Source organism: Lepus europaeus, chromosome 4 (genome assembly GCF_033115175.1).
Source record: "Lepus europaeus isolate LE1 chromosome 4, mLepTim1.pri, whole genome shotgun sequence".
Taxonomy (NCBI): domain Eukaryota; kingdom Metazoa; phylum Chordata; class Mammalia; order Lagomorpha; family Leporidae; genus Lepus; species Lepus europaeus.
Genome location: NC_084830.1, coordinates 25,233,019 through 25,258,036, shown reverse-complemented (window position 1 = coordinate 25,258,036; position 25,018 = coordinate 25,233,019). Strand labels below are relative to the sequence as shown.

The 25,018-nt window shown below is 37.8% G+C and overlaps 1 protein-coding gene and 1 non-coding gene across 2 annotated transcripts; one reads left to right on the top strand and one right to left on the bottom strand.

Annotated features, from left to right (window-relative positions):
• The first annotated feature begins 276 nt into the window (after window positions 1-276).
• MED30 (mediator complex subunit 30) lies at window positions 277-25,018 on the top strand. Its single transcript, XM_062189466.1, has 4 exons — window positions 277-603; window positions 7,514-7,672; window positions 11,746-11,850; window positions 24,698-25,018. The coding sequence occupies exons 1-4, from the start codon at window positions 427-429 to the stop codon at window positions 24,791-24,793; spliced, it is 537 nt and encodes a 178-aa protein (XP_062045450.1). The 5' UTR covers window positions 277-426; the 3' UTR covers window positions 24,794-25,018.
• Window positions 20,808-20,915, bottom strand: LOC133758924 (U6 spliceosomal RNA). Its single transcript, XR_009865830.1, has one exon. It is a non-coding gene; the product is annotated as a U6 spliceosomal RNA (small nuclear RNA).

Sequence of the window (25,018 nt, the reverse complement as noted above, 5' to 3'; positions counted from 1 at the left end):
ATGACAACAGTACTTCAAGCCTGATAGGCTACTTATGACAAAAATACTCGGCAAGCAACGCAACACATTAGTTGCATTCGGCCGCGAATTCCAAAGCCGGGCTGACACTCTGGGAAACGAACTCTGGGAACGTCCACCACGCCCCAACCTCTGATTGGCCACTCAATCCGTCCGTCACGTCCGCGGCCCAATCCTACCAAGCTTCGCAAGGAGAAAGTTCCCAGGGCCCCGTCAAGTGGGCGATGTCCGCGACGTTTTGATGACGTATAGGTCACGTGGGCGGAAGTCACGGCCCGGTGTTTTGAAAACGCTCGGCCCGGGTCTTTCAAGCTTCTACCCACGCCAAGGCCTAGCAGTGCAGTAATTCCGGGCGGACTCCCGACTCCCTATTTCCAGTCCCTGCGGGCCTGTGGCTGCCGCGACGCCATGTCCACACCTCCGCTGGCGGCATCGGGGATGGCGGCCGGGCCTTTTGCCGGACCCCAGGCTCAGCAGGCCGCCCGGGAGGTCAACACGGCGTCGCTCTGCCGGATCGGGCAGGAGACGGTCCAGGACATCGTGTACCGCACCATGGAGATCTTCCAGCTCTTGCGGAACATGCAGGTGGGAAAGCGGGCGGGCGTGGAGCCAGCGGGCCGCTTGTGGCGGGGCGGGACAAGGACGCTGTTGCATCCAAACGGGGCTGCCCTAGACACACCTCGAGGGTAGGGTCGTCCCCATTCACACTCCACAATGCCCTCCCTGGATGTGTCTGTCCCCTAATGTCCGGGATGTGGAGGTGATGTTTTCCAAACCGGCTTTTTGGAACATTGCAGGCGTATTTTCTCGACGGAGTTGTCAAGTTACGTAAATTCCCGTAGTTTTTAAGGTACAGGTGGGTCGCACTCCACTTTCCTCGTTATATTATTTTAAAGTTATTTCCAGCAAAACTGATTCCAAGGAGTCCAGGGAGTTGAAGAATTTGCATTCTGCTAACCTATTTTTAAAAAACAAAAACAAAAGACCAGTGCTCAAATTTTGACATGACTCGCCACAGGATGGTGAACGAAAGAAACCCTCAGCCCAAGAAGTTTCCTCACGCCCCCTTGGAAGTCTTTGCCTCTCATTTACATATGCAACCAGTGATCTGCTTTGCGTTTTCTAGCGGTTTTATAAATGGGTGGAATTGCTGGGTTGTGCAGTGTATGGCTTGCTTAACATTTTAAGAAGCCTTTCCAAAGTGGATGAGACATTTTACACTCCTATCAGCAATGATTAAGAGTTCTGATGTATCCTTATCCTGGCCAACACTTGTTATTATAGGTCTTGTATCTTTGCAAACAGGTCTCCCAGTGTTTGGCTTGTCTTCATTCTCTTCACATGTTTTGAAAAAGAGACATTTATTTTGATAGAATTCAGATTATTTGTTCTTTTACGCATTTTGTGGTGTCACACCTAAGAAATCTTTGCCTAACCTAGGGTGACAAAGATTTTCCCATGTTTTCTTCCAGAAGTTTTGTAGTTTTAGTTTTTACATTTAAATCTCTATGACTCAGGCTGAGTTAATTTTTTGTACAATGTTAGATATGGATTCAAGCTTATTATTTTGCATTTGGATACACAATTTTTCCAACATTTTGTTAGCCCACTTTTTAAAAAATATTTTATTTGACAGAGTTAGTGAAAGAGATAGAGAGAGAAAGGTCCTCCTTCTGTTGGTTCACCCCCCAAATGGCTGCCATGGCCGGCTCTGCAACGATCCAAAGCCAGCAGCCAGGTGCTTCCTCCTGGTCTACCATGTGGGTGTGGGTGCCCAAGCACTTGGGCCATCCTCCACTGCCTTCCCAGGCCACAGCAGAGAGCTGGAGTTGAAGAGGAACAACCGGGACTAGAACTGGGCACTGCAGGCAAAGGATTAACCAAGTGAGCCACAGCGCCGGCCCAATCCACTTCTAAATGCTTGCTTATCTTACCACAATATGACGTGGATATCCTCCTCTTTTACAGGTGAAGGTTCTGATTCAGAGGTAAAGTGCCTTGCCCAGAGCTAGTCAGTGATACAGTAAACTGGAAACCCTGGTGGAATCTTTGGTTCCCTTCTATGTAGAATCATGTTACCTGCAAATAGGGTTATGACTTCCTGCATTCCAGTTTGTATACCTTTTTCTTCTTCCTCTGTCCTAATGCCTGTGGGTTAAAGCTTCCAGAACTACATTGAAAAAGAGTGGCAAGAATGGGCATCCTTGAGTGGTTCCAGGTCTTAGTGGAAATGCTTTGAGCTTTTCTCCATTCATCATGATGTTGGCTGTGGACTTGTAATATATTGCCTTGATTGTGTTGAGGTATGTTCCTTCTACACTTGGCTAAGGTTTTTATCATGTTGTGTTTCATCAAATGATTTCTGTACATCTATTGAGTATTCATTAGATTTTTTTAGCCTTATGAAGTATATTATATATACTTCATATAGTATATTATGTTAATCAATTTGCATATGTTGAACCATCCTTGTACCCTAGCATAAATCCCACTTGGTCAGGGTGGATGATCTTTTTAATGTGTTGTTGGATTTGAATTGCTAGTACTTTGCTGAAGAGTTTTACATCTGCTTTCATCAGGAATATTCATCTGTAGTTCACTCTTTTTTGTTTTTGTATCCTTGTCTGATTTTGGAATTAAAGTGAACCTAGCCTCATAGAATGATTTTGGAAGGGTTCTCTTCCTTTCTACTGCTTTGAATTGGTTGAGAAGAATTAGTGTTAGTTCTTCTTTAAAAGTTTGGTAGAATTCAGTGGTGAAACCATTTGGTTCTGAGCTTCTCTTTGTTGAGAGACTGTTACTGATTCAATCTCTTCCTTGGTTATCTGTATTCATGTGTTCAGAATCTAACAACTGTTATTTCTATGGATGCCTAAAGGGTATTTAATTTTTTTTAAGTGGTTGAGATTTTTTTTTTTTATCTCCTGATTATAATTCAGTTTTGTGGAACTCTTCAAGACCATATGAATGAAGTGATTGTGAAATACAATCAATACATGGGGCGGGTGCTGTGGCACAGCAGGTTAAAGCCCCAGCCTGAAGTGCTAGTATCTCATATGGGCACCGGTTAGAGTCCTGGCTGCTCCACTTCGATCCAGCTCTCTGCTATGGCCTGAGAAAGCAATGGAAGATGGCCCAAGTCCTTGGGTCCCTGCGCCCACGTGGGAGACCCGGAAGACGCTCCTGGATCCTGGCTTTGGACCAGCTCAGCTCTGGCCGTTGCAGTCATTTGGGGAGTGAACCAGTGGGTGGAAGACGTCCCTCTCTCTCTGGCTCTTCCTCTCTGTAACTGCCTTTCAAATAAATACAATAATTTTTTTTTAAAGAAATACAATGCAAAGGGAATCCGAGGGAAGATATGAAATTCTCTAGCAATTATTTGTAAAATGAATGGATTAATGCCACAATTTTTAAAGATAGATTAAATACTGTCTCAGAATTTAGCATATATTGATTTTTAAGTCTTATGCAGAACACTGAATTAGGGTTAGTAGCTAAGGTAATATCTAACATCTGTAAGATATTTTCCTTGGTCAGATACCCAGGTACAGGACCAAGTTTAAGAAGTACTAGTATTATCACTATTTTACATGTAAGGAAACTGAGGCTTAAGGAGAAAAGAAGGGAGATATACAACATCATATATGGCTAGTGCTCTTTATAATAACCTCTTTTTAACAGTTTCTTGCATCAAACAATACATGTAATTAAAAGAAGCATGATACAAGTCCATGACTAACCCAGAAAAAAAGTAGACTTTTCCAAGATAGTATTAGGTTATATGTGAACCTATATCCAAACCCAATTTTTAAAGGACATAATAATTATTGTAGACCTTTTATTTTGTGAATTCTGTTGTCTGACTCTCACACCCTTGGGGGTGTATCATAATTGAATTGAAAAGGCAGCAATAGTGTGAACAACTAGAAGAGAAGGTGACACAAACAGAATGTTCTTAACTACATATAACCTAATTGTTTATTAATACATTTTTAAAGTACTCAAATTGAAAAGTCATCCACTATATTAATCTATAGGATTATTGCATAACGTGCCATAAATTCACATTTCTACTTCTAGGTGTTCATTTAAGAAAGTGGTTCTTTATATATTAGGTGTTTAGCTGCTCCTCGTGAGTCTGATGGAAACTATAGACTGCTTCAGAAAAAATGCACATATCATACACTTTAAAAAGTTTTCAGAGGGTTAGAAGTTGTCTCCCCAGGTTTTCATAAGTCCCAGATTAAGATTCCTTGTGGGCCGGCGCCACGGCTCAATAGGCTAATCCTCTGCCTTGTGGCGCCGGCACACCAGGTTCTAGTCCTGGTCAGGGTGCTGGATTCTGTCCCAGTTGCCCCTCTTCCAGGCCAGCTCTCTGCTGTGGCCAGGGAGTGCAGTGGGAGACCAGGAGAAGCACCTGGCTCCTGCCATCGGATCAGCACGGTGCAGCGGCCATTGGAGGGTGAACCAACGGCAAAGGAAGACCTTTCTCTCTGTCTCTCTCTCTCACTGTCCACTCTGCCTGTCAAAAAAAAAAAAAAAAAAAAAAAAAAAAGATTCCTTGTGAAAGATAACATTGCTTTGGTCCTATTTATTAAGTCTTTTTTTAAATACATAACACATTCCAAAATCAGGAATTTTAAAAAAAGGCACTACAGTGAATATTTTCTCTCCTATCCTTATCCATTAGGTTTCTAATCTTTCTCCACAGGCAGTGATCTTTGATGGTTCTATTTTTCTTTATCCTTAGATATCTATGGAATATTTAAGTGTGTGTGTGTGTGTGTATGTGTATTTGATTTCCACCTTTTTGCACAGACAGCAGTATGTTATGCACACCATTTTGTACCTTGCTTTTTTCATTTGATGTATTTTGGAGTTTATCTTTATCCCTGCAGAAAATACGCTCCTTTCCTTTCTACAGTATATAGTATTCCACCGCATGGAAATATTGTTATTTATAAAAACAGTTCTCTAGTGAGACGTTTAAGCTGTTTTTATTCTTTCTCTATTGTGCCATAGCAAATAAACTTGCACAAATGGCCAAATGTGTCTAGAGGATAATTATTTGGAAATAGCTATGTGCTTTTGAAATTAGATGAAATTTTGTGAATTGTCCTCCATGAGTTGTACAAATTGATTCTGCCACATCCTGACCAAGAACAAGATAGTGAGTTACCGTATTTTTGGACCCTTGACTGCTGGGTCCATGAAAATTTTGCCTTGTGTTTCTTTTACTTTTTGTTTTTTTGGGGGGAGTATTCTCAGATTCTAATAATATTTCAAATAAGATCAAAAGATCTGCCTCCTTAATTCATAGACTGATATATTATAGGAAACTTGGGAGTGAGAGGAAAGAAAATAAATTATTCAAGCCTCTATACCTTTTATCAACTGTGTATAGGCCTTTCCAGTCTTTTTCATGCTTATGGTTTTAATAATTTTGTGACCTATTTTCTTTTCTATCCAAACATTGTATCATGTTTCTTTTTCTTAACAATTTGCCTTTTTATCTCATCTATTTCAAAAGAAAAAGACAAAAGTGTAAAACGACTAGACTGCTGTTCTGGTTATTAACTAGTAGATAGTGCCTTGGTCTTAAAACACCCAGTTCTAATCTCAAGATGAATATATAGATGAACTCCTATAAATGAAAATTCTTCTCTACTAGAAAATATGGTATAAATATTCTTGATTGAAATATTAGGATTGAGGCAGGCATTTGATTCAGTGGTTAAGAAGCCATTTGGGAAGCCTGCATCCCATATTAGAATGCCTGGGTTTGACTCCTGGTTCTGCTAATTACAGCTCCCTGCTAATGCACACATGCAAGGCAGCAGGAAATGACTGAAATCCTTGGGTCCCTGCCACCCCTGTGGGAAACCTGGGGTTGAGTTCTGGGTGATGCCTGGCTGTTACAGGCATCTGGGGAGTGAATCAATGAATGGGTGCTCTCTCCATCTGTCTCTGCTCCTCAGATAAATAAATGAAAATTAGAATTGATTCCACAAATCAAAATGTGGGAATAAAATATTGTAAATATATACAGAGAAAGGAAGATACCATTCGTGAATTTGTGTAATGCACAGGAGATACAATATTTAGTTGTAAGTTATAAATACGCTATAATGTCCATTTACTTGGTTTTTAATCATCATTTTAATACATACTTTTGGCTTCTTTTTAAAAAATTCCTGAATTAAAAAGATATAAATATCCCAGATAGAATTATGATCATAGCCATTACTTGTAATAATTTATTAATAACGATGAAACACAGGTTTGTACCCCTATTTCCTCTTATTGATTTTTAAAGTAAATTTTTGGTTGTAGCTTTGTATTTTAATTTGTTCCTTAAACACATTATCACAGTTAAAATATTTTTACAGCAGCAACATAGTATTCTTTGCTTCCTCTAGAAAATCCTGAGCTTCCTACTGTGTTGGTTTTTTTCCCTGCTGTGCTTTATTGATAACTTCCTGGTCTTTCTTTACATAATAAATAATATTAAAATTGTACATTCTGGGTTGGTGTTGTGGTACAGCAGCTTAAACCACCACTTGGGAAACTGCCATCCCTTGTCAGGATGCCAGTTCAAGTCCTGGTTACTCTGCTTCCAATCCAGCTTCCTGCAAAGATGCCTGGAAAGTCAGCCAAAGATGGCCCAAGTACTTGGGCTCAGCTACCCATGTGGGAGACCAGAGTGGAATTCCTGGTTCCTGTATTCAGCCAGGCCCACAAACATGGCTGTTGTGGCCTTTTTGGGAGTGAACCAATGAGTGGAAGATTTTTCTCTCTCTTTCTCCTCTCTCTCTGTTGCTCTGCCATTCAGATAAATAAATCTTAAAAATAAATGTACTTTTAATTAATTTTTAAAAAAATATTATGTAGGATCTCTGTCTTTAATGTGCTATACAATGTTATTTAATGCTATAACTAGTACTCCAACAGTATTTTTTTCACTTTGTGTTGTTATATAGGGGCAAACTGTTGAAATCTTTACCTAATATATACTAAACTGATCTTCTGTATATAAAGAGAACTGAAAATGAATCTTGATGTGATTGGAAGGGGAGAGGGAGCGGGAAAGGGGAGGGTTGCAGGTGGGAGGGAAGTTATGGGAGGGGGGAAGCCATTGTAACCCATAAGCCGTACTTTGGAAATTTATATCCATTAAATAAAAATTTAGTTAAAAATAAAATAAGTGTACTTTTAAAAATAGTTATACTTCTAAAATTAAAGGAAAAAAAGTACAAGTGTTTCGACTGGTCACAAGGCTCTTCACGGAGCTTCTCTAGGTCTGTTTTACAACAGTGGAGTGGGATGCCAAGCTGCTGATAAATGAGCACGTATTACTCTCTTAACTTCTTAAAATTGAACTTACTTGGTCATGAGGAATAGTTTGCTGTTATGCAATGCCTAGAAATGTTTGTTAACTTTACTTATAGAAAATCTTGGATTTTCATTATATTTTTATTTTGTGTTGTCTGACAAGCTGCCAAATGGAGTCACTTACCACACCGGCACGTATCAAGATAGGTTAACAAAACTACAGGATCATCTCCGGCAGCTTTCTATTCTCTTCAGGAAGCTGAGATTGGTCTATGACAAATGCAATGAGAACTGTGGAGGGATGGACCCCATTCCAGTGGAGGTAAGTTTCCATAGGAGAGGGTGGTTGAATGTAAAATGTGAGATATTGTCAAGGTGTTTGTAGTTTTTTCTCCTTCCCTCTTTCTCCTATTTTAGCAGTATTTCCAGATTTTAAATTTTACTGGTTTTATCTTTGACTGTTGAAGATGAAAATACGGGTAGAATTACTACTGTATTTTCATGTTAACAATTTCTTATAGACTTTGACATCCAGGATGATTGTGATTTTTATTGTTTTGGGGAGGAAAACGTTGTCTAATAAAATTTTTATTATTGCTGTCAACATCTTTAAATCAGTGCAGGATTTTTTTTAAGCAGACATTTTAATAATATCGTAAATATTTTTAAAGTATTCTTAGGAAAGTGCTTTACAGATAACAGATTATTTTTCAGCATTATTAATTTAGATTTGCTATCTAGTTCAATGGAATGACTCTATCTAAAAAGAAATTCTCTAGGAATAGGTTTGCAGCTTAGAGGTTAAGACTCCAGGTAAGATGTCTGTGTCATGTGTGGGAGCGCTTGGGTTGGATACCTGGCTTTGGCCTCTGACTCTAGTTTCTGCCAGTGCAAACCTTGAGAAGCAACAGTGATAGCTCAAGTAATTGGGTTCCTGCTTCCCATATGGGAGACCTGGATTGAGTTCCCATCTTCCATAGGCCCAGTCTCAGCCTTTGTGTACATTTGGGGAGTGAATAAGAAGGTAGAAGTTGTTTCTCTGTGTTCTATCTCTGCCTCTCAAGTAAATAATTTTTTTTTCTTTTTTTTTTTTCTTTTTTTTTTTTTTAACTTTTATTTAATGAATATAAATTTCCAAAGTATAGCCCATGGGTTACAATGGCTTCCCCCCTCCCATAACTTCCCTCCCGCCCGCAATCCTCCCCCTTCCCGCTCCCTTTCCCCTTCCATTCATGTAAAGATTCATTTTCAATTCTCTTTGTATACAGAAGATCAGTTTAGTATATATTAGGTAAAGATTTCAACATTTTGCCCATATAGCAACACAAAGTGAAAAAACTACCATTGGATTACTAATTATAGCATTAAATAGCAATGTACAGCACATTAAAGACAGAGATCCTACATAATTTTTTTTTCAAATTAATTAATTTTCTATGCCATTTCCATTTTAACACCAGGTTGTTTTTTTTTTTTTCATTTCCAATTCTCTTTATATACAGAAGATCAATTCAGTATATAATTAGTAAAGACCTCATCAGTTTGTGCCCACACAGAAACGCAAAGTATAAAAATACTGTTTCAGTACTAGTTATAGCATCACTTCGCTTTAGACGACACATTAGGGACAGATCCCACATGGGGTGTAAGTAATGGACACTATAAGCAACAATGAACTGATTAGCTCCTGTCCTGACTTTAGATGTACAATGTAATACTTTATCCTTTTTAGTATTTGTTGTTGTTGTTGTTGTTCTAGTACTATTGGTTGAACTCAGTAATTAACACACAGTTGTTCTTAGGTGTTTAAATTTTAACTGAAAAGTGATCCCTGTTAAATCTAAGAGTGGAAAAAGAGAGGGAGGAGACGAACAATTTGGAACATGCTCAATCGGACTGGCCGCAAATGGTGGAGTTAGAAATGTGCCAGGGGATTCCAACACAATCCCATCAAGATGGCATGTACCAATGCCATCGCACTAGTCCAAGTGATCAATTTCAGCTCACAATTGATAGCTCTGATAGGTCTAAGAGTCAAAGAGATCACACAAACAAGACAAGTGTCTGCTAATACTAACTGATAGAATCAAAAAGGGAGAGAAAGATCCAACATGGGAAGTGGGATACACAGCAGACTCATAGGATGGCAGATGTCCTAAACAACACTCTGGCCTCAGAATCAGCCCTCAAGGCATTCAGATCTGGCTGAAGAGCCCATGAGAGTATAGCAGGCATGGAAAGCCAAGATATCATGGAAAAAAAAAAAAGACCTAAATGAATGATCTCTGTGAGTGAGATCCCAGTGGAAAGAACGGGGCCATCAAAGAAGGAGGTACCTTTCTCTGAAGGGAGGAGAGAACTTCCACTTTGACTATGACCCTATCGGAATAAGATCGAAGTCAGCGAACTCTAAAGGCTTCCATAGCCCTGGCAACTCATGACTAGAGCCTAGGGAGATTACTGACGCCATGAACAGGAGTGTCAAATTGTTAAATCAGCAACAGGAGTCACTGTGTACTCAAGTAAATAATTTTAAAACTATATATGTGCATGTATATATATTTTTTCTCTAATTCTAGGCCATAGATAATATTTAGTTAATTACAATATTAAATATGATTACTAAATAAATGTTTCTATATATAGTCATTTCTTACTGTCAAATTGTAGTCCTATTGTCAAATTGTATCTCTGTCATCAAAAAGCCTGTAAGAAGCGTAGACATTGTCTCACTGCACGTGAAGGACATTTTCTTGTTATCTTTGCTTCCTTTTTGAGGGCTCAACATGTAAGAGATGGACTGAGAAAGAGTCAACTGAAAAAGATCCTGAAAAAAAATTATCAGAGATGTGGGAGAAAGATCAGATATGCAGTCAACTTTGTCATATGGCTGCAGAGAAATCAAGGAAAATAAGGAATGAAAACTGAAATGGTAGCAGCAAGAAGACATATTGCAGTGCACTGAAAATCACACAGGAAGTAGGGAGTCACAGCCAGCAAGAAAATAATGTGTCTTTCAAGAAGCATAGCTAGAAAGCAAGCAATGAAAGTAGTAGATGGGGGCCGGTGCCCGCTGTGGCTCACTTGGTTAATCCTCTGCCTGCGGCGCCGGCATCCCATATGGGCACTGGGTTCTAGTCCCAGTTGCTCCTCTTCAGATCCAGCTCTCTGCTGTGGCCCGGGAAGGCAGTGGAGGATGGTCCAAGTGCTTGGGCCCTGTACCCACATGGGAGACCAGGAGAAGCACCTGGCTCCTGGCTTTGAATAGGCACAGCGCCGGCTGTAGCGGCCATTTGGGGAGTGAACCAATGGAAGGAAGACCTTTCTCTCTGTCTCTCTCACTGTCTAACTCTATCTGTCAAATAAAAAAAAAAAGAAAAAGAAAAGAAAGTAGTAGGTGGACAGAGGCAGGGAATCAAGGATTCAAAGGGTTTTGTTCCACCTGATGGAAGAGCCCAGAACAGATTTAGATGATAGAAGAAAACTCTAGGAAGAGGCTGAAGTACAGGGAATAATAATGTGATTAGGAGGACAGAGGAATCAGCACAGGATTGGAGATTAATCATCTTCAGAGGAAGAACAGCTCAGCCTTAGAAGAAAGGAAAGGAAGAAAGGGTGAAAATAGATGGGGATGAGTCTGTTTTTCCCAAGAACTTGCAGAAGCTTGGCCAGATGACTTAGTTTTACTGATTATTTACCTCTGGCTCATTCCTGCATTGATCATGCTCCTTAAAGATGGTAGACACTAATTTCTTCCTGAAATATGTCACATTTACAAGGGGCTTCATTGGATAAACTTCTCGCATCCATTCACATTCACATTTAATTCTAATTCTGCTGGGAGTTTCATGCTATATAAATTCTTTTCTCCTACAAAATAAACATTCCCACAATTAGAAGAAGCTGAGACATCGGGAAATTCCCAGACACTTAAGTTTTAGATGGCAACTTAATGACGTTTATATTATACACATTGAGCAACTTCGTTTCTATTATAGAAGAAGGAAAGCCTGCCTGCCTGCCGTATCTCAGTACACTATCAGTCTCTTAGAGGGCAGTAGTCACGTCTTATCTGACATTATTTTTGCAACATCTCATGCACTGTTTGGTAATTTGCTGATTGAGTAAGTAGGGTATTATTTAATTATATGTGGTGACCAATGTTATATAAAGACTGTTTTGCAAAAGAAGCCTGACAGAGTAATTAATGATGTGTACAATGATACACTCTAAAGCTGTTATTCCAGGCTATCACCTTAAATGTATTTTTATGCTATTAAATGTGTGAATTGATCTTAATTGGTACATTATATATATATATGTTATATACATATCAGTATAATTGGAAAATGTCAATCATATTTTTAACTTTTAACTTTTGTTCATCATTCCCAGCAACTTATCCCATATGTGGAAGAAGATGGATCAAAGAATGATGATCGAGCTGGGCCCCCTCGATTTGCTAGTGAAGAAAGGCGAGAAATTGCTGAAGTGAATAAAGTGAGTTAGTAGTCTGTACATTTTCTCTTTCAGAATTATTGATAAAAATTATGAAGGAGTCAAATAAACTCAAAGAACTAATTCAAATTATAGAATTACGGGCAGTTGTATCTGTGGCATACTTAGCCTATTTAGCATACAGCCAGGAACTAAGAGGTACTCAGAAAGGCTGTCTGAACAGTCAGAAGATATGACGAAATTCACTCCATAAAGCTCCTAGGAGCCTGCCTTGGGAATTAACTCAGTCACCACTCATTTACTTCTTCTTAGTAGAATTCTGACTTCCTAGCTTCTAGTATATTTGGAGCAGCCAATGATACAAATTTAGGAATAGGAAATGTGAATGTCTGAACATCCAAATATGAAATTGAGAGAGATCAGAGCATTCTCCATCCCTCCCTCCTCTCCCCCAAAAGCTCCTGACTGGAATGCATTTATTGCTGAATACTTTCAGAAGTTTAAAAAATAAAGTCCAGAGAGTTCTAAGAAACGGAGAAATACGGAAAGTTGTTTGTTCATTCTGTGGTAAAACATGGTCCAAACTTAATGAAAAACTAACAGAAATAGCACACTGAATAAAACCTCACGCTTGCACTGAAAAGGTTCAGGTCTCTCTTATAATTCCTAATTCTTGTAATTGAACTCATCAGTGTATTAACAATCTTACTGTAGCCAAAAAGGGTTGTATGAAGTACATGAGGGTAAGTCCATGAGTGTATATGCATATTATACATAAAGCAATTGATTATATTGGGAAAAAATTTCTTGGATGTCTAAAAAACAATTGATAGGCCGGCGCCGTGGCTCAACAGGCTAATCTCCGCCTTGCGGCGCCGGCACACCGGGTTCTAGTCCCGGTCGGGGCACCGATCCTGTCCCGGTTGCCCCTCTTCCAGGCCAGCTCTCTGCTGTGGCCAGGGAGTGCAGTGGAGGATGGCCCAAGTGCTTGGGCCCTGCACCCCATGGGAGACCAGGAGAAGCACCTGGCTCCTGCCATCGGAACAGCGCGGTGCGCCGGCCGCAGCGCGCTACCGCGGCGGCCATTAGAGGGTGAACCAACGGCAAAAGGAAGACCTTTCTCTCTGTCTCTCTCTCTCTCTCACTGTCCACTCTGCCTGTCAAAAAAAAAAAAAAACAAAAAAACAAAAAAAACAAACAAACAAAAAAAAAAAACAATTGATAGAATTCAGTTCTACTTGCTGATTCAAAGAGCACTTAAAGCTGTTAGCAAGAGAAGATTTTTTTTTTTTAATCTTTTTATTTCAAGTAAATAACCAGCATTTGTAAACAGGTAAAAAAGGAAAGTATTTATGAAAAGAGGCATGAAATATGATGCTTTACTCCATCTTGGTTAAGATATTTTAGAAGCTATATGCAGTACAAAAGACAACAAATAAATGTTAGGAAACCAGAATGGTAGAATTATGTGTAAGCTTGTTATCAACTGCTCATAGAAACTCAACAGATATGAACTCTTCAATTAACACACAATTATTCTTAAGTGTTTAAATTTAACTGAAAAGTGATCCCTGTTGAATATAAGAGTGAAAATAAGAGAGGGAGAAGATGTACAGGTCAGCACATGCTCAATCAGATTTGCACCTAATGGGAGAGTTAGAAACGTGCCAGGGGATTCCAATTCAATCCCATCAAGGTGGAATGTACCAGTGCCATCTCACTAGTCCAAGTGATCAGTTTCAGTTCATAATTGATCATAATGATAGGATTAAGAGTCAAAGGGATCACATAAACAAGACTATAGTGTCTGCTAATACTAACTGATAGAATTAAAAAGGAGAGAAGGATCCAACATGGGAAGCGGGATGCAGCAGACTCATAGAATGGCAGATGTCCTAAACAGCACTCTGGTCTCAGAATTAGCCCTTAAGGCATTCGGATCTGGCTGAAGAGCCCATGAGAGCATTTCAGGCATGGAAAGCCAAGACACTCTGGTGGGGAAAAAAAAAAAAAAAATGACCTAAATGAAAGATCTCTGTGAGTGAGATCCCAGTGGAAAGAATGGGCCATCAAAGAAGGAGGTACCTTTCTCTGAAGGGAGGAGAGAACTTCCACTTTGACTATGGCCTTGTGTAAATAAGATAGGAGTTGGCAAACTCAAGAGGCTTCCATAGCCTTGGCAGCTCATGACAAGAGCCTCAGGTGATTACTGACGCCATAAACAAGAGTGTCAATTGTTAAATCAACAACAGGAGTCACTGTGCACTTACTCCCCATGTAAGATCTCTGTCCTTAATGTGTTGTGCTATGTGAATTAATGGTATAACTAGTACTCAAATAGTACTTTATACTTTGTGTTTGTGTGTGGGTGAAAACTGTTGAAATCTTTACTTAGTATATACTAAATTGATCTTCTTCTGTATATAAAGATAATTGAAAATGAATCTTGATGTGAATGGGATGGGAGAGGCAGTGGGATGGTTATTAATCTCTTCTTGTACCTAAGTCATAAATTAAACTTTATCATAAAATGTATGAGGAGTACACAAAAAGTTTATAGAAGATATATATTATGAAAAAAAGTGTGTTGATTTAAAAAATTTTATATCAAAATAAATATGCTTTTTAATTTTACTTTTTTACTAACTTAATGAAGTACTGTTGTATGTATTAGTAGAGGAAAAAATAATATATATAGGGTTCAGTACTATCTCTGGTGGGATGGTTGCAGGTGGGTGGGAGGTTATGGGGGGAAAAAGCTGCTATAATTCAAAAGTTGTACTTTGGAAATTTAAATTTATTAAGTAGAAGTTAAAAAAAAGAAACTCAACAGATAAACAATTAGAGTTTGTAATGGAAGATTGACACCATGCTGCTGTAATGTTGTAAACCAATTTGATTTTACAAAGATAACTTCCAAAGATTAATGGAAAACGCATATTATGAAAAAAAGTACATAGATATCAAAAATTTTTTGCACCAAAAGAAATTTATCTTTTAATCTGTTTTTGCACAAACTTTTGTAGTCCTCTCATAAATGTCTATTCACAGTTTCAACAACAAATATGAAGTAGATAGGAATAATATAGTGATGTGTGTGACTAAATTTATAAAGATGCATTAAAGGGGTTTTGAATAATTTAAAGAACATACAGAGTTCCTAGGTTAGTAATAAAAATACAGATGTCAGTATTGATTATTTTCTTGTTTTTTTAAAATTTTAATTTATTCATTTTCATCTCTGTTTGAAAGGCAGAAACAAATCCAAGTAAGACCTTTCTTAAAAGCCTGCAAAGATAATAGAAGGGTTTTTTTTTTTTTTGGAAAGTACATAAAAATGTCAAGGAAAATTCTGATAAACAGTAATAAAACAGCATTCTTCATTTCAAAAATTAAAGTATAATACGAAGCATTATGAAACTAATTAAACACATAATACAGGTTGCATACCTGTTATCTGAAATCTTTGGGTCCAGAAGTATTTTGGATTTAGTGATACATATATGCATAGTGAGTTATCTTGGGGATGGGACCCAAGTCTAAACACTACATTCATGTATATTCATTAACACACATAGCCTGACATTTTTAGTGCAGCTGCACTTTGATTGCAATCTGTCACATGAGGTCAGTGTGGAGAATTCCACCCTGAAATCATGTCAATGCTTAAGAGTTTCAGATTTGGGAATATTACGGAATTCAAATTTTTGGATAAGAGATACTCAACAAGACCAGAAAGAACTGTAAAATAATGCAGTAATCTCCCCTGCTCTACAGGATAAAAGTTCTAAGACTCCCAGTGGATGCCTGCAACCAGAGATAGTACTGAACCCTATATATATTATTTTTTCCTCTACTAATACATACAACAGTACTTCATTAAGTTAGTAAAAAAGTAAAATTAAAAAGCATATTTATTTTGATATAAAATTTTTTAAACCAACACACATTTTTTTCATAATATATATCTTCTATGAACTTTTTGTGTACTCCTCATACATTTTATGATAAAGTTTAATTTATGACTTAGGTACAAGAAGAGATTAATAAGGGTTTTGTGGTTTGGTAAGTATGAGAATATTTCAAAAAGTTTATAAAAAGTCTACTTCATCTTTTAATTCCGTTTTTCTATGAACTTTTGAAATATGTCTATTTTACTGTACTTATGCCTTTTTACTGAAAGGAAGCACTTTATAGCTTTTCTTTGACATATCCAAACAGTCAGAATCACTATTCTTGTGTTTTGGGGCCAGGGACTAAAATAAGGGTTATTTGAACACTAGCACTGATTTTGTGATAGACTGATAACCTAGATGGTTACAAAGTAACTAACGGGTGGGTAGACTATACAATGTGATATGCTGGACAAGGGTATGATTCACATCCTAGGCACAGTGGAGCAGCCTGGCATGAGATTTAATCATGCTATTCAGAATTGAGCAGTTTTAAGAATTGTTTATTTATGGAATTTTCCATTTAATATTTTCAACCTCAGTTGATCATGGACAGTTGAAACCATGGAAAGCAACACTATTGGTAAAGAGGTTGGTAGGGGGGAGATGGGGACTACCACAGCCAGAAAAAAAACCTTCCCATTATACATGAGAATTTAATAGGACAAAAGAGGGATTACATATAAAAGTAGTTCTGAAAAATAGAAACTTTTAGAAGCTAGCATTTACATTGTGCTAAATACTAAAATGCACTTAAGAGCTGAAAATAAGGCATGCAAAGCAAAATACAAGAAAATGAAAATAAAAATATATTTCAAAACTCAGGAGAAAGCAAAAAGATGGATAGATTTTATGAAGTAAACTTTTGTAACCTTTTTTTAAAAAGTTGAAATAAAGATTAATATTTCCACCAAATGTGATAGCAGCAAATGACTATCATAATAAAGATATTGCAGGAAATTAGTAAGAAATGAGGAAGGGGTTGGAAATCTTTGATATATATTTTGAAAAATAAAAACTAATAGTATGGAGATCTGAGACATTTATAAGCGTTATAAGATTCTGTTGATATTTATTAACAATGATTTGTGGTGTGCTAATTATTTCTCTAATAAGTATTTTTTATAAAATACAATGAAATGTATATCATTAACTTGGATTTCAGTTTGCAGCTTATTCTCTACCATAGATGCTTTTATGATCTTTGGAAAAGGTAAAACTGTGTAAATTCAGAAAGCGATAATTTTCTAAGTATATGTTTGATTTCATCTGAGCTCTTCTTATTTTGAAATAATTTATCTTTGATTTAAAAAACAAAAGACCTTCCAACTCTTCAGAATATAATACTTTTGCAGTGTTTAATCAAAACAATCCTATTGGCTGTTAACCTAGGTTTGTGAATTTTAACTGAAAAATATAATTGATACGGACTTCTTGCAGCTCTGAGGATTTAGCTTAGCTTCTCTCTCCTGGATCCACATATGTAATTTCCATTTTTGTGTTTTATGCATCTATGGTAACATTTCAGTACTATGTTGCAACTTTCTGCAGAGTCGAAATCATCAGTTAATGTTTTGGTTCCCCTGCCCTCCTGAGCACCGTGTTTTTTGCTGGGTCTCGATGCAGTGCTGTCAGGTCATTCCATTTCTCTGTTGTCCTGAGGCTTTCCTTTTCTTCCTTTGGTTTCACCATTTCCCCCATCCCATGTCTTCCTCTTGGTTTATCCCTCACTGGCAACGTGTGTACATTGGTGGCAGCATCTCCTTGTAAGGAATTTCAGGACTAAGTTCTGAGTTCTCATACGGCTGTCCAGTTGACAGTTTAGCTGGCTATAAACTTCTGTCTTGTGAATTGTTTTCCCTCCAAAATTTGAAAGGATTCCTCCACGATCTTCTAGTATATAAGGTTTGGCAGACTTTTTCTTTAAAGGACCGGATTGTCAATATTTTACACTTTATTGGACACATTTGATTTCTCTCTATGAAAAACATCCTTAGCTTCTGGGCCTTAAAAAATTGGTCGTGGGCCATAGTTTGCCAACTCTTATTTTGTCTTGCTGTCTTCCCAGATGGAAGCTGTAAAAGAACATCTGATGGATAAATGCAAGCTGTTTATATTTAAGAGGGAGGTACCAGAAAGCCTACTGAAGGCTTTGTGAGTCAGCTTCATCACAGGGTGATTAGGAAGTGAGGTGGCTTTTTTCCTTGTAGATCTCCAGCTGTTTCTGAGGTGTTTCTTCGGGACTATTGAGTTTCCTCGGAGAAGGACCTTTGAGTAAGTTAAGGAGGAAGAGTCTCTTGTCTTCCTGGAGGCATAGTGGCAGAAGCCTTCTGCAGGGCTCCCAGTTTGGGGCATGTCCCCATTGTCAGCTCTTTACCTCATCCCTGCCTTCTGGCTGATGCCACTGAATCCATAGCTGTGCTGGTGCAGTTTCCCAGGCAGTGAACCTCCTGTTCTGAAAGAGGGTGTGGACAGGAGGAGAAGGCACTCAGTCACACACACCGACTCACTGTTGATGAGGAGTGCATGTGCAAATGTGTGTGGCATCCAGGGCTCTTAATAGTCCCAGCACCTCTCCCAGCTTTTCTGGTTTTCATCTCCAAGTCCCTCCTGGTGCCTTTGAGATGTCCCCTGTCTTTGCTTCTGCATGGTGGAACAGCTCTATTCTCAAGGCTTCCCTCCTACATCCCCTTGGTTGAAGCAGGAGGCTTCAGAACATTCATGGAAAAGTAGAATTCAAAAATTATCTGAAATGTCCATGAACTTCCTTCTCTGCCAACTCATTGGCCACTCCCTTCTCTATTTATTACTTTCAGATATACCACCTTGCATCTGCTGCCATCTCCTTTCTGATCACTTTTCTCCATGTGTGTTTGTAGCTTTTTCATTCCTCTCCTGCTATTTTTATTGAGGAACAGTAGAGATAAATGCACATATTTAGTCCATAGTGTTTTTCTGGAACAGGTTGATTTCAGTACCCCAAATAGGTATACAGTATTCCTGAAAGTTTTTGTAGGTGTTTCAAAATTTGTATCCCCTTTTATTCTTCAGACACTTGATATCTGTTATTTTGATTAAACCACTTAGTACAAGATGCTTTTTAAAAACTTCCGTGGAAACGTGTGTCACTTAACATGCTATGAACTGAAGGTTATTACAAAGAGGGAAAAATGAGTTTAAATATTTTAAATTGATCAGATTTAAAACTTCAGACCTTTATTTCTATGAGAAAAAAATTTTTAAAACAGAATTTAGAGGGAAAGTATCTTTTCTTGAGGGCATGCGTAGGTACTCATTTGGCCTTCTAGCCCTCTTTTACTTTCTGGAAATTCTTATACATTTAAAAAACTTTTTTATTTGTTTATTTGAAAGACAAAGCATCAGAAAGAGAGTGATATATTCCATCTGTTACTTCATTCCCCAAATGGCCACAGCAGTCATGGTTGGACAAGGCTAAAGCAAGGAGCCAGGAACTCTCTTTTAAGTTCCCCATATGAGTGACAGGGGTTCAAGCACTTAGGCAATCATCTGCTGCCTTCCCAGGCACATTAGCAGGAAGCAGAATTGGAAGTAGAGCAACTGGGACTCCAGCCAGCACTCAGGGGTCTTGGCATCACAAATGGAGTTTAACTTGCTGTGCTACGACACTGGCCCTCTTTCTAATATTTTAGAAAACACCGGGGAATTAGTTGATAGCGAGAAAATATTATTTGGCTAACTTAAAATCTCAAAAAGAGGAGGCAGAAACTAAACTTCTAAAAAGAAAGAAATTTGGGCTTTTTGACCAAAAGAAGTTTTTAGTTCATACCTTAAGAAAACAATGTAAATGTGAATTCAGTATAATATCTATTCTGTTACATAGTTTTACTGTGAATACTAAACTGATGTACTTTGTTTATTCTTTTCCTCCAACTTCTTTAAGCCCTGTATCTGTCCCTTCTAGAATATAAGATGAAAATATATGATTGAAGTTTTTTAAATGAACTCATGCTCCCTTATACACATTTTGCCTCAAAACAGCCTAACAGAAAGTGTTTCTGTGAAAGTTATATTTATTTTCAACAGATTGTATAGATGGTAAAAGTCCTAATCTAGTTATTTAATCACATGAATGCTATTAAAAATAAAAGGTTCAGCCGGCGCCGTGGCTTAACAGGCTAATCCTCCGCCTTGCAGCGCCGGCACACCGGGTTCTAGTCCCGGTTCGGGCGCCGGATTCTATCCCGGTTGCCCCTCTTCCAGGCCAGCTCTCTGCTATGGCCCGGGAAGGCAGTGGAGGATGGCCCAAGTGCTTGGGCCCTGCACCGTATGGGAGACCAGGAGAAGCACCTGGCTCCTGGCTTCGGATCAGCACAATGCGCTGGCCGCAGCGGCCATTGGAGGGTGAACCAACGGCAAACAGGAAGACCTTTCTCTCTGTCTCTCTCTCTCACTATCCACTCTGCCTGTCAAAAATAAAATAAAATAAAAGGTTCATTGATTTAGCAAGTATTTATAAATATCTACCTTCATAGAATTAATTTTTTTTCTTTTGTCTATTAACACATATATGTTAATTCCTGCACACTCATGCAAATATTTATACAGGTTTTCCTTTTTTGAATATATATATATTTTAGCTAATAGCTAAAACATTCAAATATACTTTTTACCTATTAAGTATGGAGTTTAACAATGGATAATTTTTAATTACAGCTATGTCCCTTTAATACTGAAAGGCAATATTTAAACAACAAAAAAGAAATTTGAAATGCTTGCTAAGGATTTCTATGTGCTTGTTTTTCCCATTCTTCTAGGATTTGGGGGAAGTTTTTAATTTGTCTTTTGTTATTTATCCTTTGAGCATCCAGATGTTCAAATATTCTTGTGCCTATTCTGTGCCAGCCATTGTCCTCAGAACCAGAATTCTGCCATGAGTCAGCCAGATGCAGACACCATCACACACATTTCAGATACGTGGACAAGCTTCCTATCAGAGAACAGAAGAGTCAAATAGAGTCAGAGAGTACCTGTTTCATGTATCAATTTCACATTTGTTATATCAACAGAAACAAAAGTATTATACCATATTTTGCATGTCATCCTTGTGCAGGGGCCATGCTAATCTTCTCTGTATCGTTCCAATTTTAGTATATGTGCTGCCGAAGCGATCACAGTATTATACCATATTTTAACACACAAAAGTATTATGCCATATTTTAACATACTAACATTTGCTTGTATTAAATAACTAAGCTGCTTTTTCAATCTGTATAATCAGTAATTAATCAACAATCACATTCAGTATTCAGAGTTTTATCATACTGTTTTTTTTTTTTACTTTGTATAAGCTGTGTAAAATATGTAGGTTTATATACCCTTCAGTGTCCCTCACTATGTCATTTGCAAAATATTACTCCATCATTGTGTACTCCAAATTATATACAACCACCTGTGGGTGAAGTGTTTACTGTTCAGGCTGCCTAAATACAGTCCCTCCCACCATTTCCTGAAACTTTGGCGCTCATAATTTATAGTCAGTATTTGATATGAATCTTCAGGTGGAAAATGGCCTAGTTTTTAATGGTCAGCTTGATAGTTTAATTGAACACTTTTCATTTTGTATTCAGACTCATATATTCCTGGAAGCCTTTAAGCCTTCTTACCCAAATAACAGACAAATATTTGCACGAGACACTATGCTGTAGGGACCTCAGAATGAGTCAGTTTATTTTGCTTTGAGCTACTCTTTTTTGATGGTAAGATGAAATTGAAAGAAGTACTAGGTACTAGTTACAGGGCTGAGAAGCATTTACAAATTAAAGTATTTTTATAAAAATTAACACTAAGAAAGGTAGGAGGGGAGAGGGCGGGAAAAAGGAGGGAAGGAGAATAGGGTGGGAAGTATCATTATGCTCTTAAAACTGTACATATGAAATACATGAAATTTGTTCCCTTTATGTAAATTTTAAAAAGTTATAAAAAGAAATTAAAGCATTTTTTATCAAGTGTCACAGCCTTTGTATGAATATTAAATTACATGGGATGTCTTAGCATAAAGATATTTTTTAAGTATCTAATTACACATTCACCTGTTAATGTAACAAATAGGCACAGCTGATGGATTTTGAAAATAGCAGGTGTCAGCCTCTGTTAAAATCAATCAGTAGGAAGATTGTATATATTAAATCCTATATCATATCATGAAAATTTATTTACACTTTAACCACTAATAAGCATAACTGTCAGCTTTGCTATTGATGTGTTTTAACTCCAGATATTTTACTGTATATTTTTTAATTTAAAAGTTTGTAGCATCATTGAGGAAAAACTATCCAAATGCATTGTATCGTTCTTTTCAAAAATAATTTACTGGGGCAGGTGCTGTGGCATAGGGGGTCCTGCCACACTGGCATCCCATATGGGTACCAGTTTGTGTTCTGGCTGCTCCATTTCTGATCCAGCTCTCTGCTATGGCCTGGGAAAGCAGTAGAAGAATGCCCAAGTACTTGGGCTCCTGCATCCACCTGGGTGTTTTGGAAGAAGCTTGAAGCTCCTGGCTCCTGGCTTCAGATTGGCCCAGCTCCGGCCATTGTGGCCATCTGGGGAGTGAACTAGTGGATGGAAGACTTCTTTCAGTCTCTCTCTCTTTCTCTGCCTTTCTGTAACTCTGCCTTTCAAATAAATAAATGAATAACTCTTTTTTAAAACTATTTAATTTTATTTAATAATGTAATAACTATTACTTTAATAGCTTATTAATTTAATTATTTAATGCTTAGAGTTGAATATTACCTTGAAAATACCATTTTGTTTAGTCCTTTGCATTTTAAGAATTAATGAGGCTTTTTTTAAACAAAAGTTTCAGAATTTATATTTACTTTTTAAGATTTATTTTTATTTATTTGAAAGACACAGTTATAGACTGAGAGGGAGAAACAGAGTGAGAGATCTTTTATCTGCTGGAGCACTCCCTAAATGACCACAAGGGCAAGGGCTGGGCCAGATCAAAGCCAGGAGCCAAGAACTTCTTCCAAGTCTCCCACATGGGTGCAGGGGTCCAGAGACCTGGGCAATCTTCTGCTACTTTCCCAGGAAGGGAGTGGGATCGGAAGAGGAGCAGCGAGGCCTCAAACTGGCACCCATCTGGGATGCTGGTGTCGCAAATTGGAGCCCATATGAGATGCCATGTTGGCCCCCAGAATTTATATTTCCAAATGAATATGCTTTTAAGTAGTCTTACTGGTACAGTATGCATTTATTCTAATGACAAAATCACTTGGCAGCCATCTCAAACTCTATTTTGATATTGATTATGAAATCTATTTTTAATTATCAAAGAATATAATCTTTCCTTCTAGTTAATTTTTTTAAAATGTGATCACTGGGGCAGGCACTGTGCTGCAATGTGTTAAACTGATGCTTAGGATGCTGGCATTGCATATTGGAGTGCCTGGTTTGGTTCCTGGCTACTCTGCTTCCAACCTTCCTTCCTACTAATGTGTCTGAGAAGGCAGCAGATGATGGTTCTCATGCTTGAGTCCCTGCCACCTATGTGGGAGTCCCAGATGGAATTCTGAGCTCCTGGCTTTAGCCAGGCCAGTCCCAGATCTTGCAGGCATCTTGGAGAGCAAACCAACATGGCAGATAGATCTCTCTCCCCACCGCCCATTCTACTTCTTTGTTTCCTATAAATAACTAAATATTTATAAAAATGTGACCACTAAGATTATTCACCAAAATTGGCCTTTGAATGGTGTTCAACCGTCTCTAAAACTTAAATCCCTCCTCTTTCTTCTTTTTCATGGACATAGCTTTATCACCATTAAAAATATTCTGAAGAATCCATTTCACACACTTGCCCAGTTAACCTTTTCCACTTCAACTTAATCATATTTCAATACATACTAATTTATCTGGAGGCAGTTTAGTATAGTATATTTAAAATTATCTAATTCAATAAGAGTATAATATCCAACTGTAATGTCTTCAAAAAAGTTATTAAATAATAATTATAATTGTTAGTAAACAGTCTGGCCGAAAGCTTTCTATTTTTATTTTATTTTATATAAGCAGACTTGTGCCACATAGGATTTGAAGAAAGGTGCTTCAGAGAAGTTTGTAAACCATAGTCTAATAAAACACAAGTATAGAGATACAGAGGTACGTGCCATGTGGGTCCTGAGCACTCAACATACCTTAGTTGGGAAAATTATTGGCATCAGTCGCTGTGCCATTTTATCTTCCATTTGCAGTATTAGAAGTAGATTGAACTTCACGGTATGGGCAAATATTGAGTTCTGCCACACTTTTGGAAGATCAGTTACATGAGGCATTGCATTTTTCTTATAGTTTATTTGCTATATTGGCAATTTAAGATCTGTACCTACCAGTAGCATTTGCTCAAAACTAGTTCATATGCCAGCCCAATTCTAATATGAGTCAAATAATTTACATGAGTCAAATCAGTAAATCCTCATAACAAATTTTTGGAGGTAGATTCCCTTATCTCCATTTCCCTAATGTGGAAACTAAGTCTCAGAGAGACTGAATAATTGGGCAAGTGTCATTGAAGGAACTGAACATTTGAGCACCCCACAGTCTGTGTCTAGAGTGTGTGTTGTTGACCATTCTATTGCACTGCCCCTTAGAAAATCATAAACATAGAATTTATCAGCTACATTTTTAGCTTATTTTCTTTAGTGATGGAGGTAGAGGAGTAAACCTGGGGGTGAGGGTGGTAAGGCAGGGAGGGCAGCAAGGCTGGTGCCAGTGGCCTTTGGCAGCTGAATTAGAACTCAGGATGCTTGTTAGTAAGGTTTAACACCTTCTGCTTTACTTGCGTATTTGGCTTAATTTCTGTCTGGATCATTGGAGTTCTAACTCATGACATTTTAATCCTGTTTTATGGTCTCTATTTCATGAAACATTTTTGATAAATTCTTTTGTTTTTACAGAAACTCAAACAGAAGAATCAACAGCTGAAGCAAATTATGGATCAATTACGAAATCTCATCTGGGATATAAATGCCATGTTGGCCATGAGAAACTAAGCTGATGTTTAAATGTCCTGCTTTACACATGTTATTCTGTTGTTTTTTACCTTTAAAAAAGATTATTTATCTGTTTTTATTTTAGTCAATAGACCTAATTTTCCTATTTTTACATTGTAGTTTTTACGTTAAAAGATTAATGTTTTAAAAAAATACTCTTGATTTCATAGAAGATTATTGTAATAACTTTGAAAGGATTTGTGTTTTTGTTAATCTTCATGAATT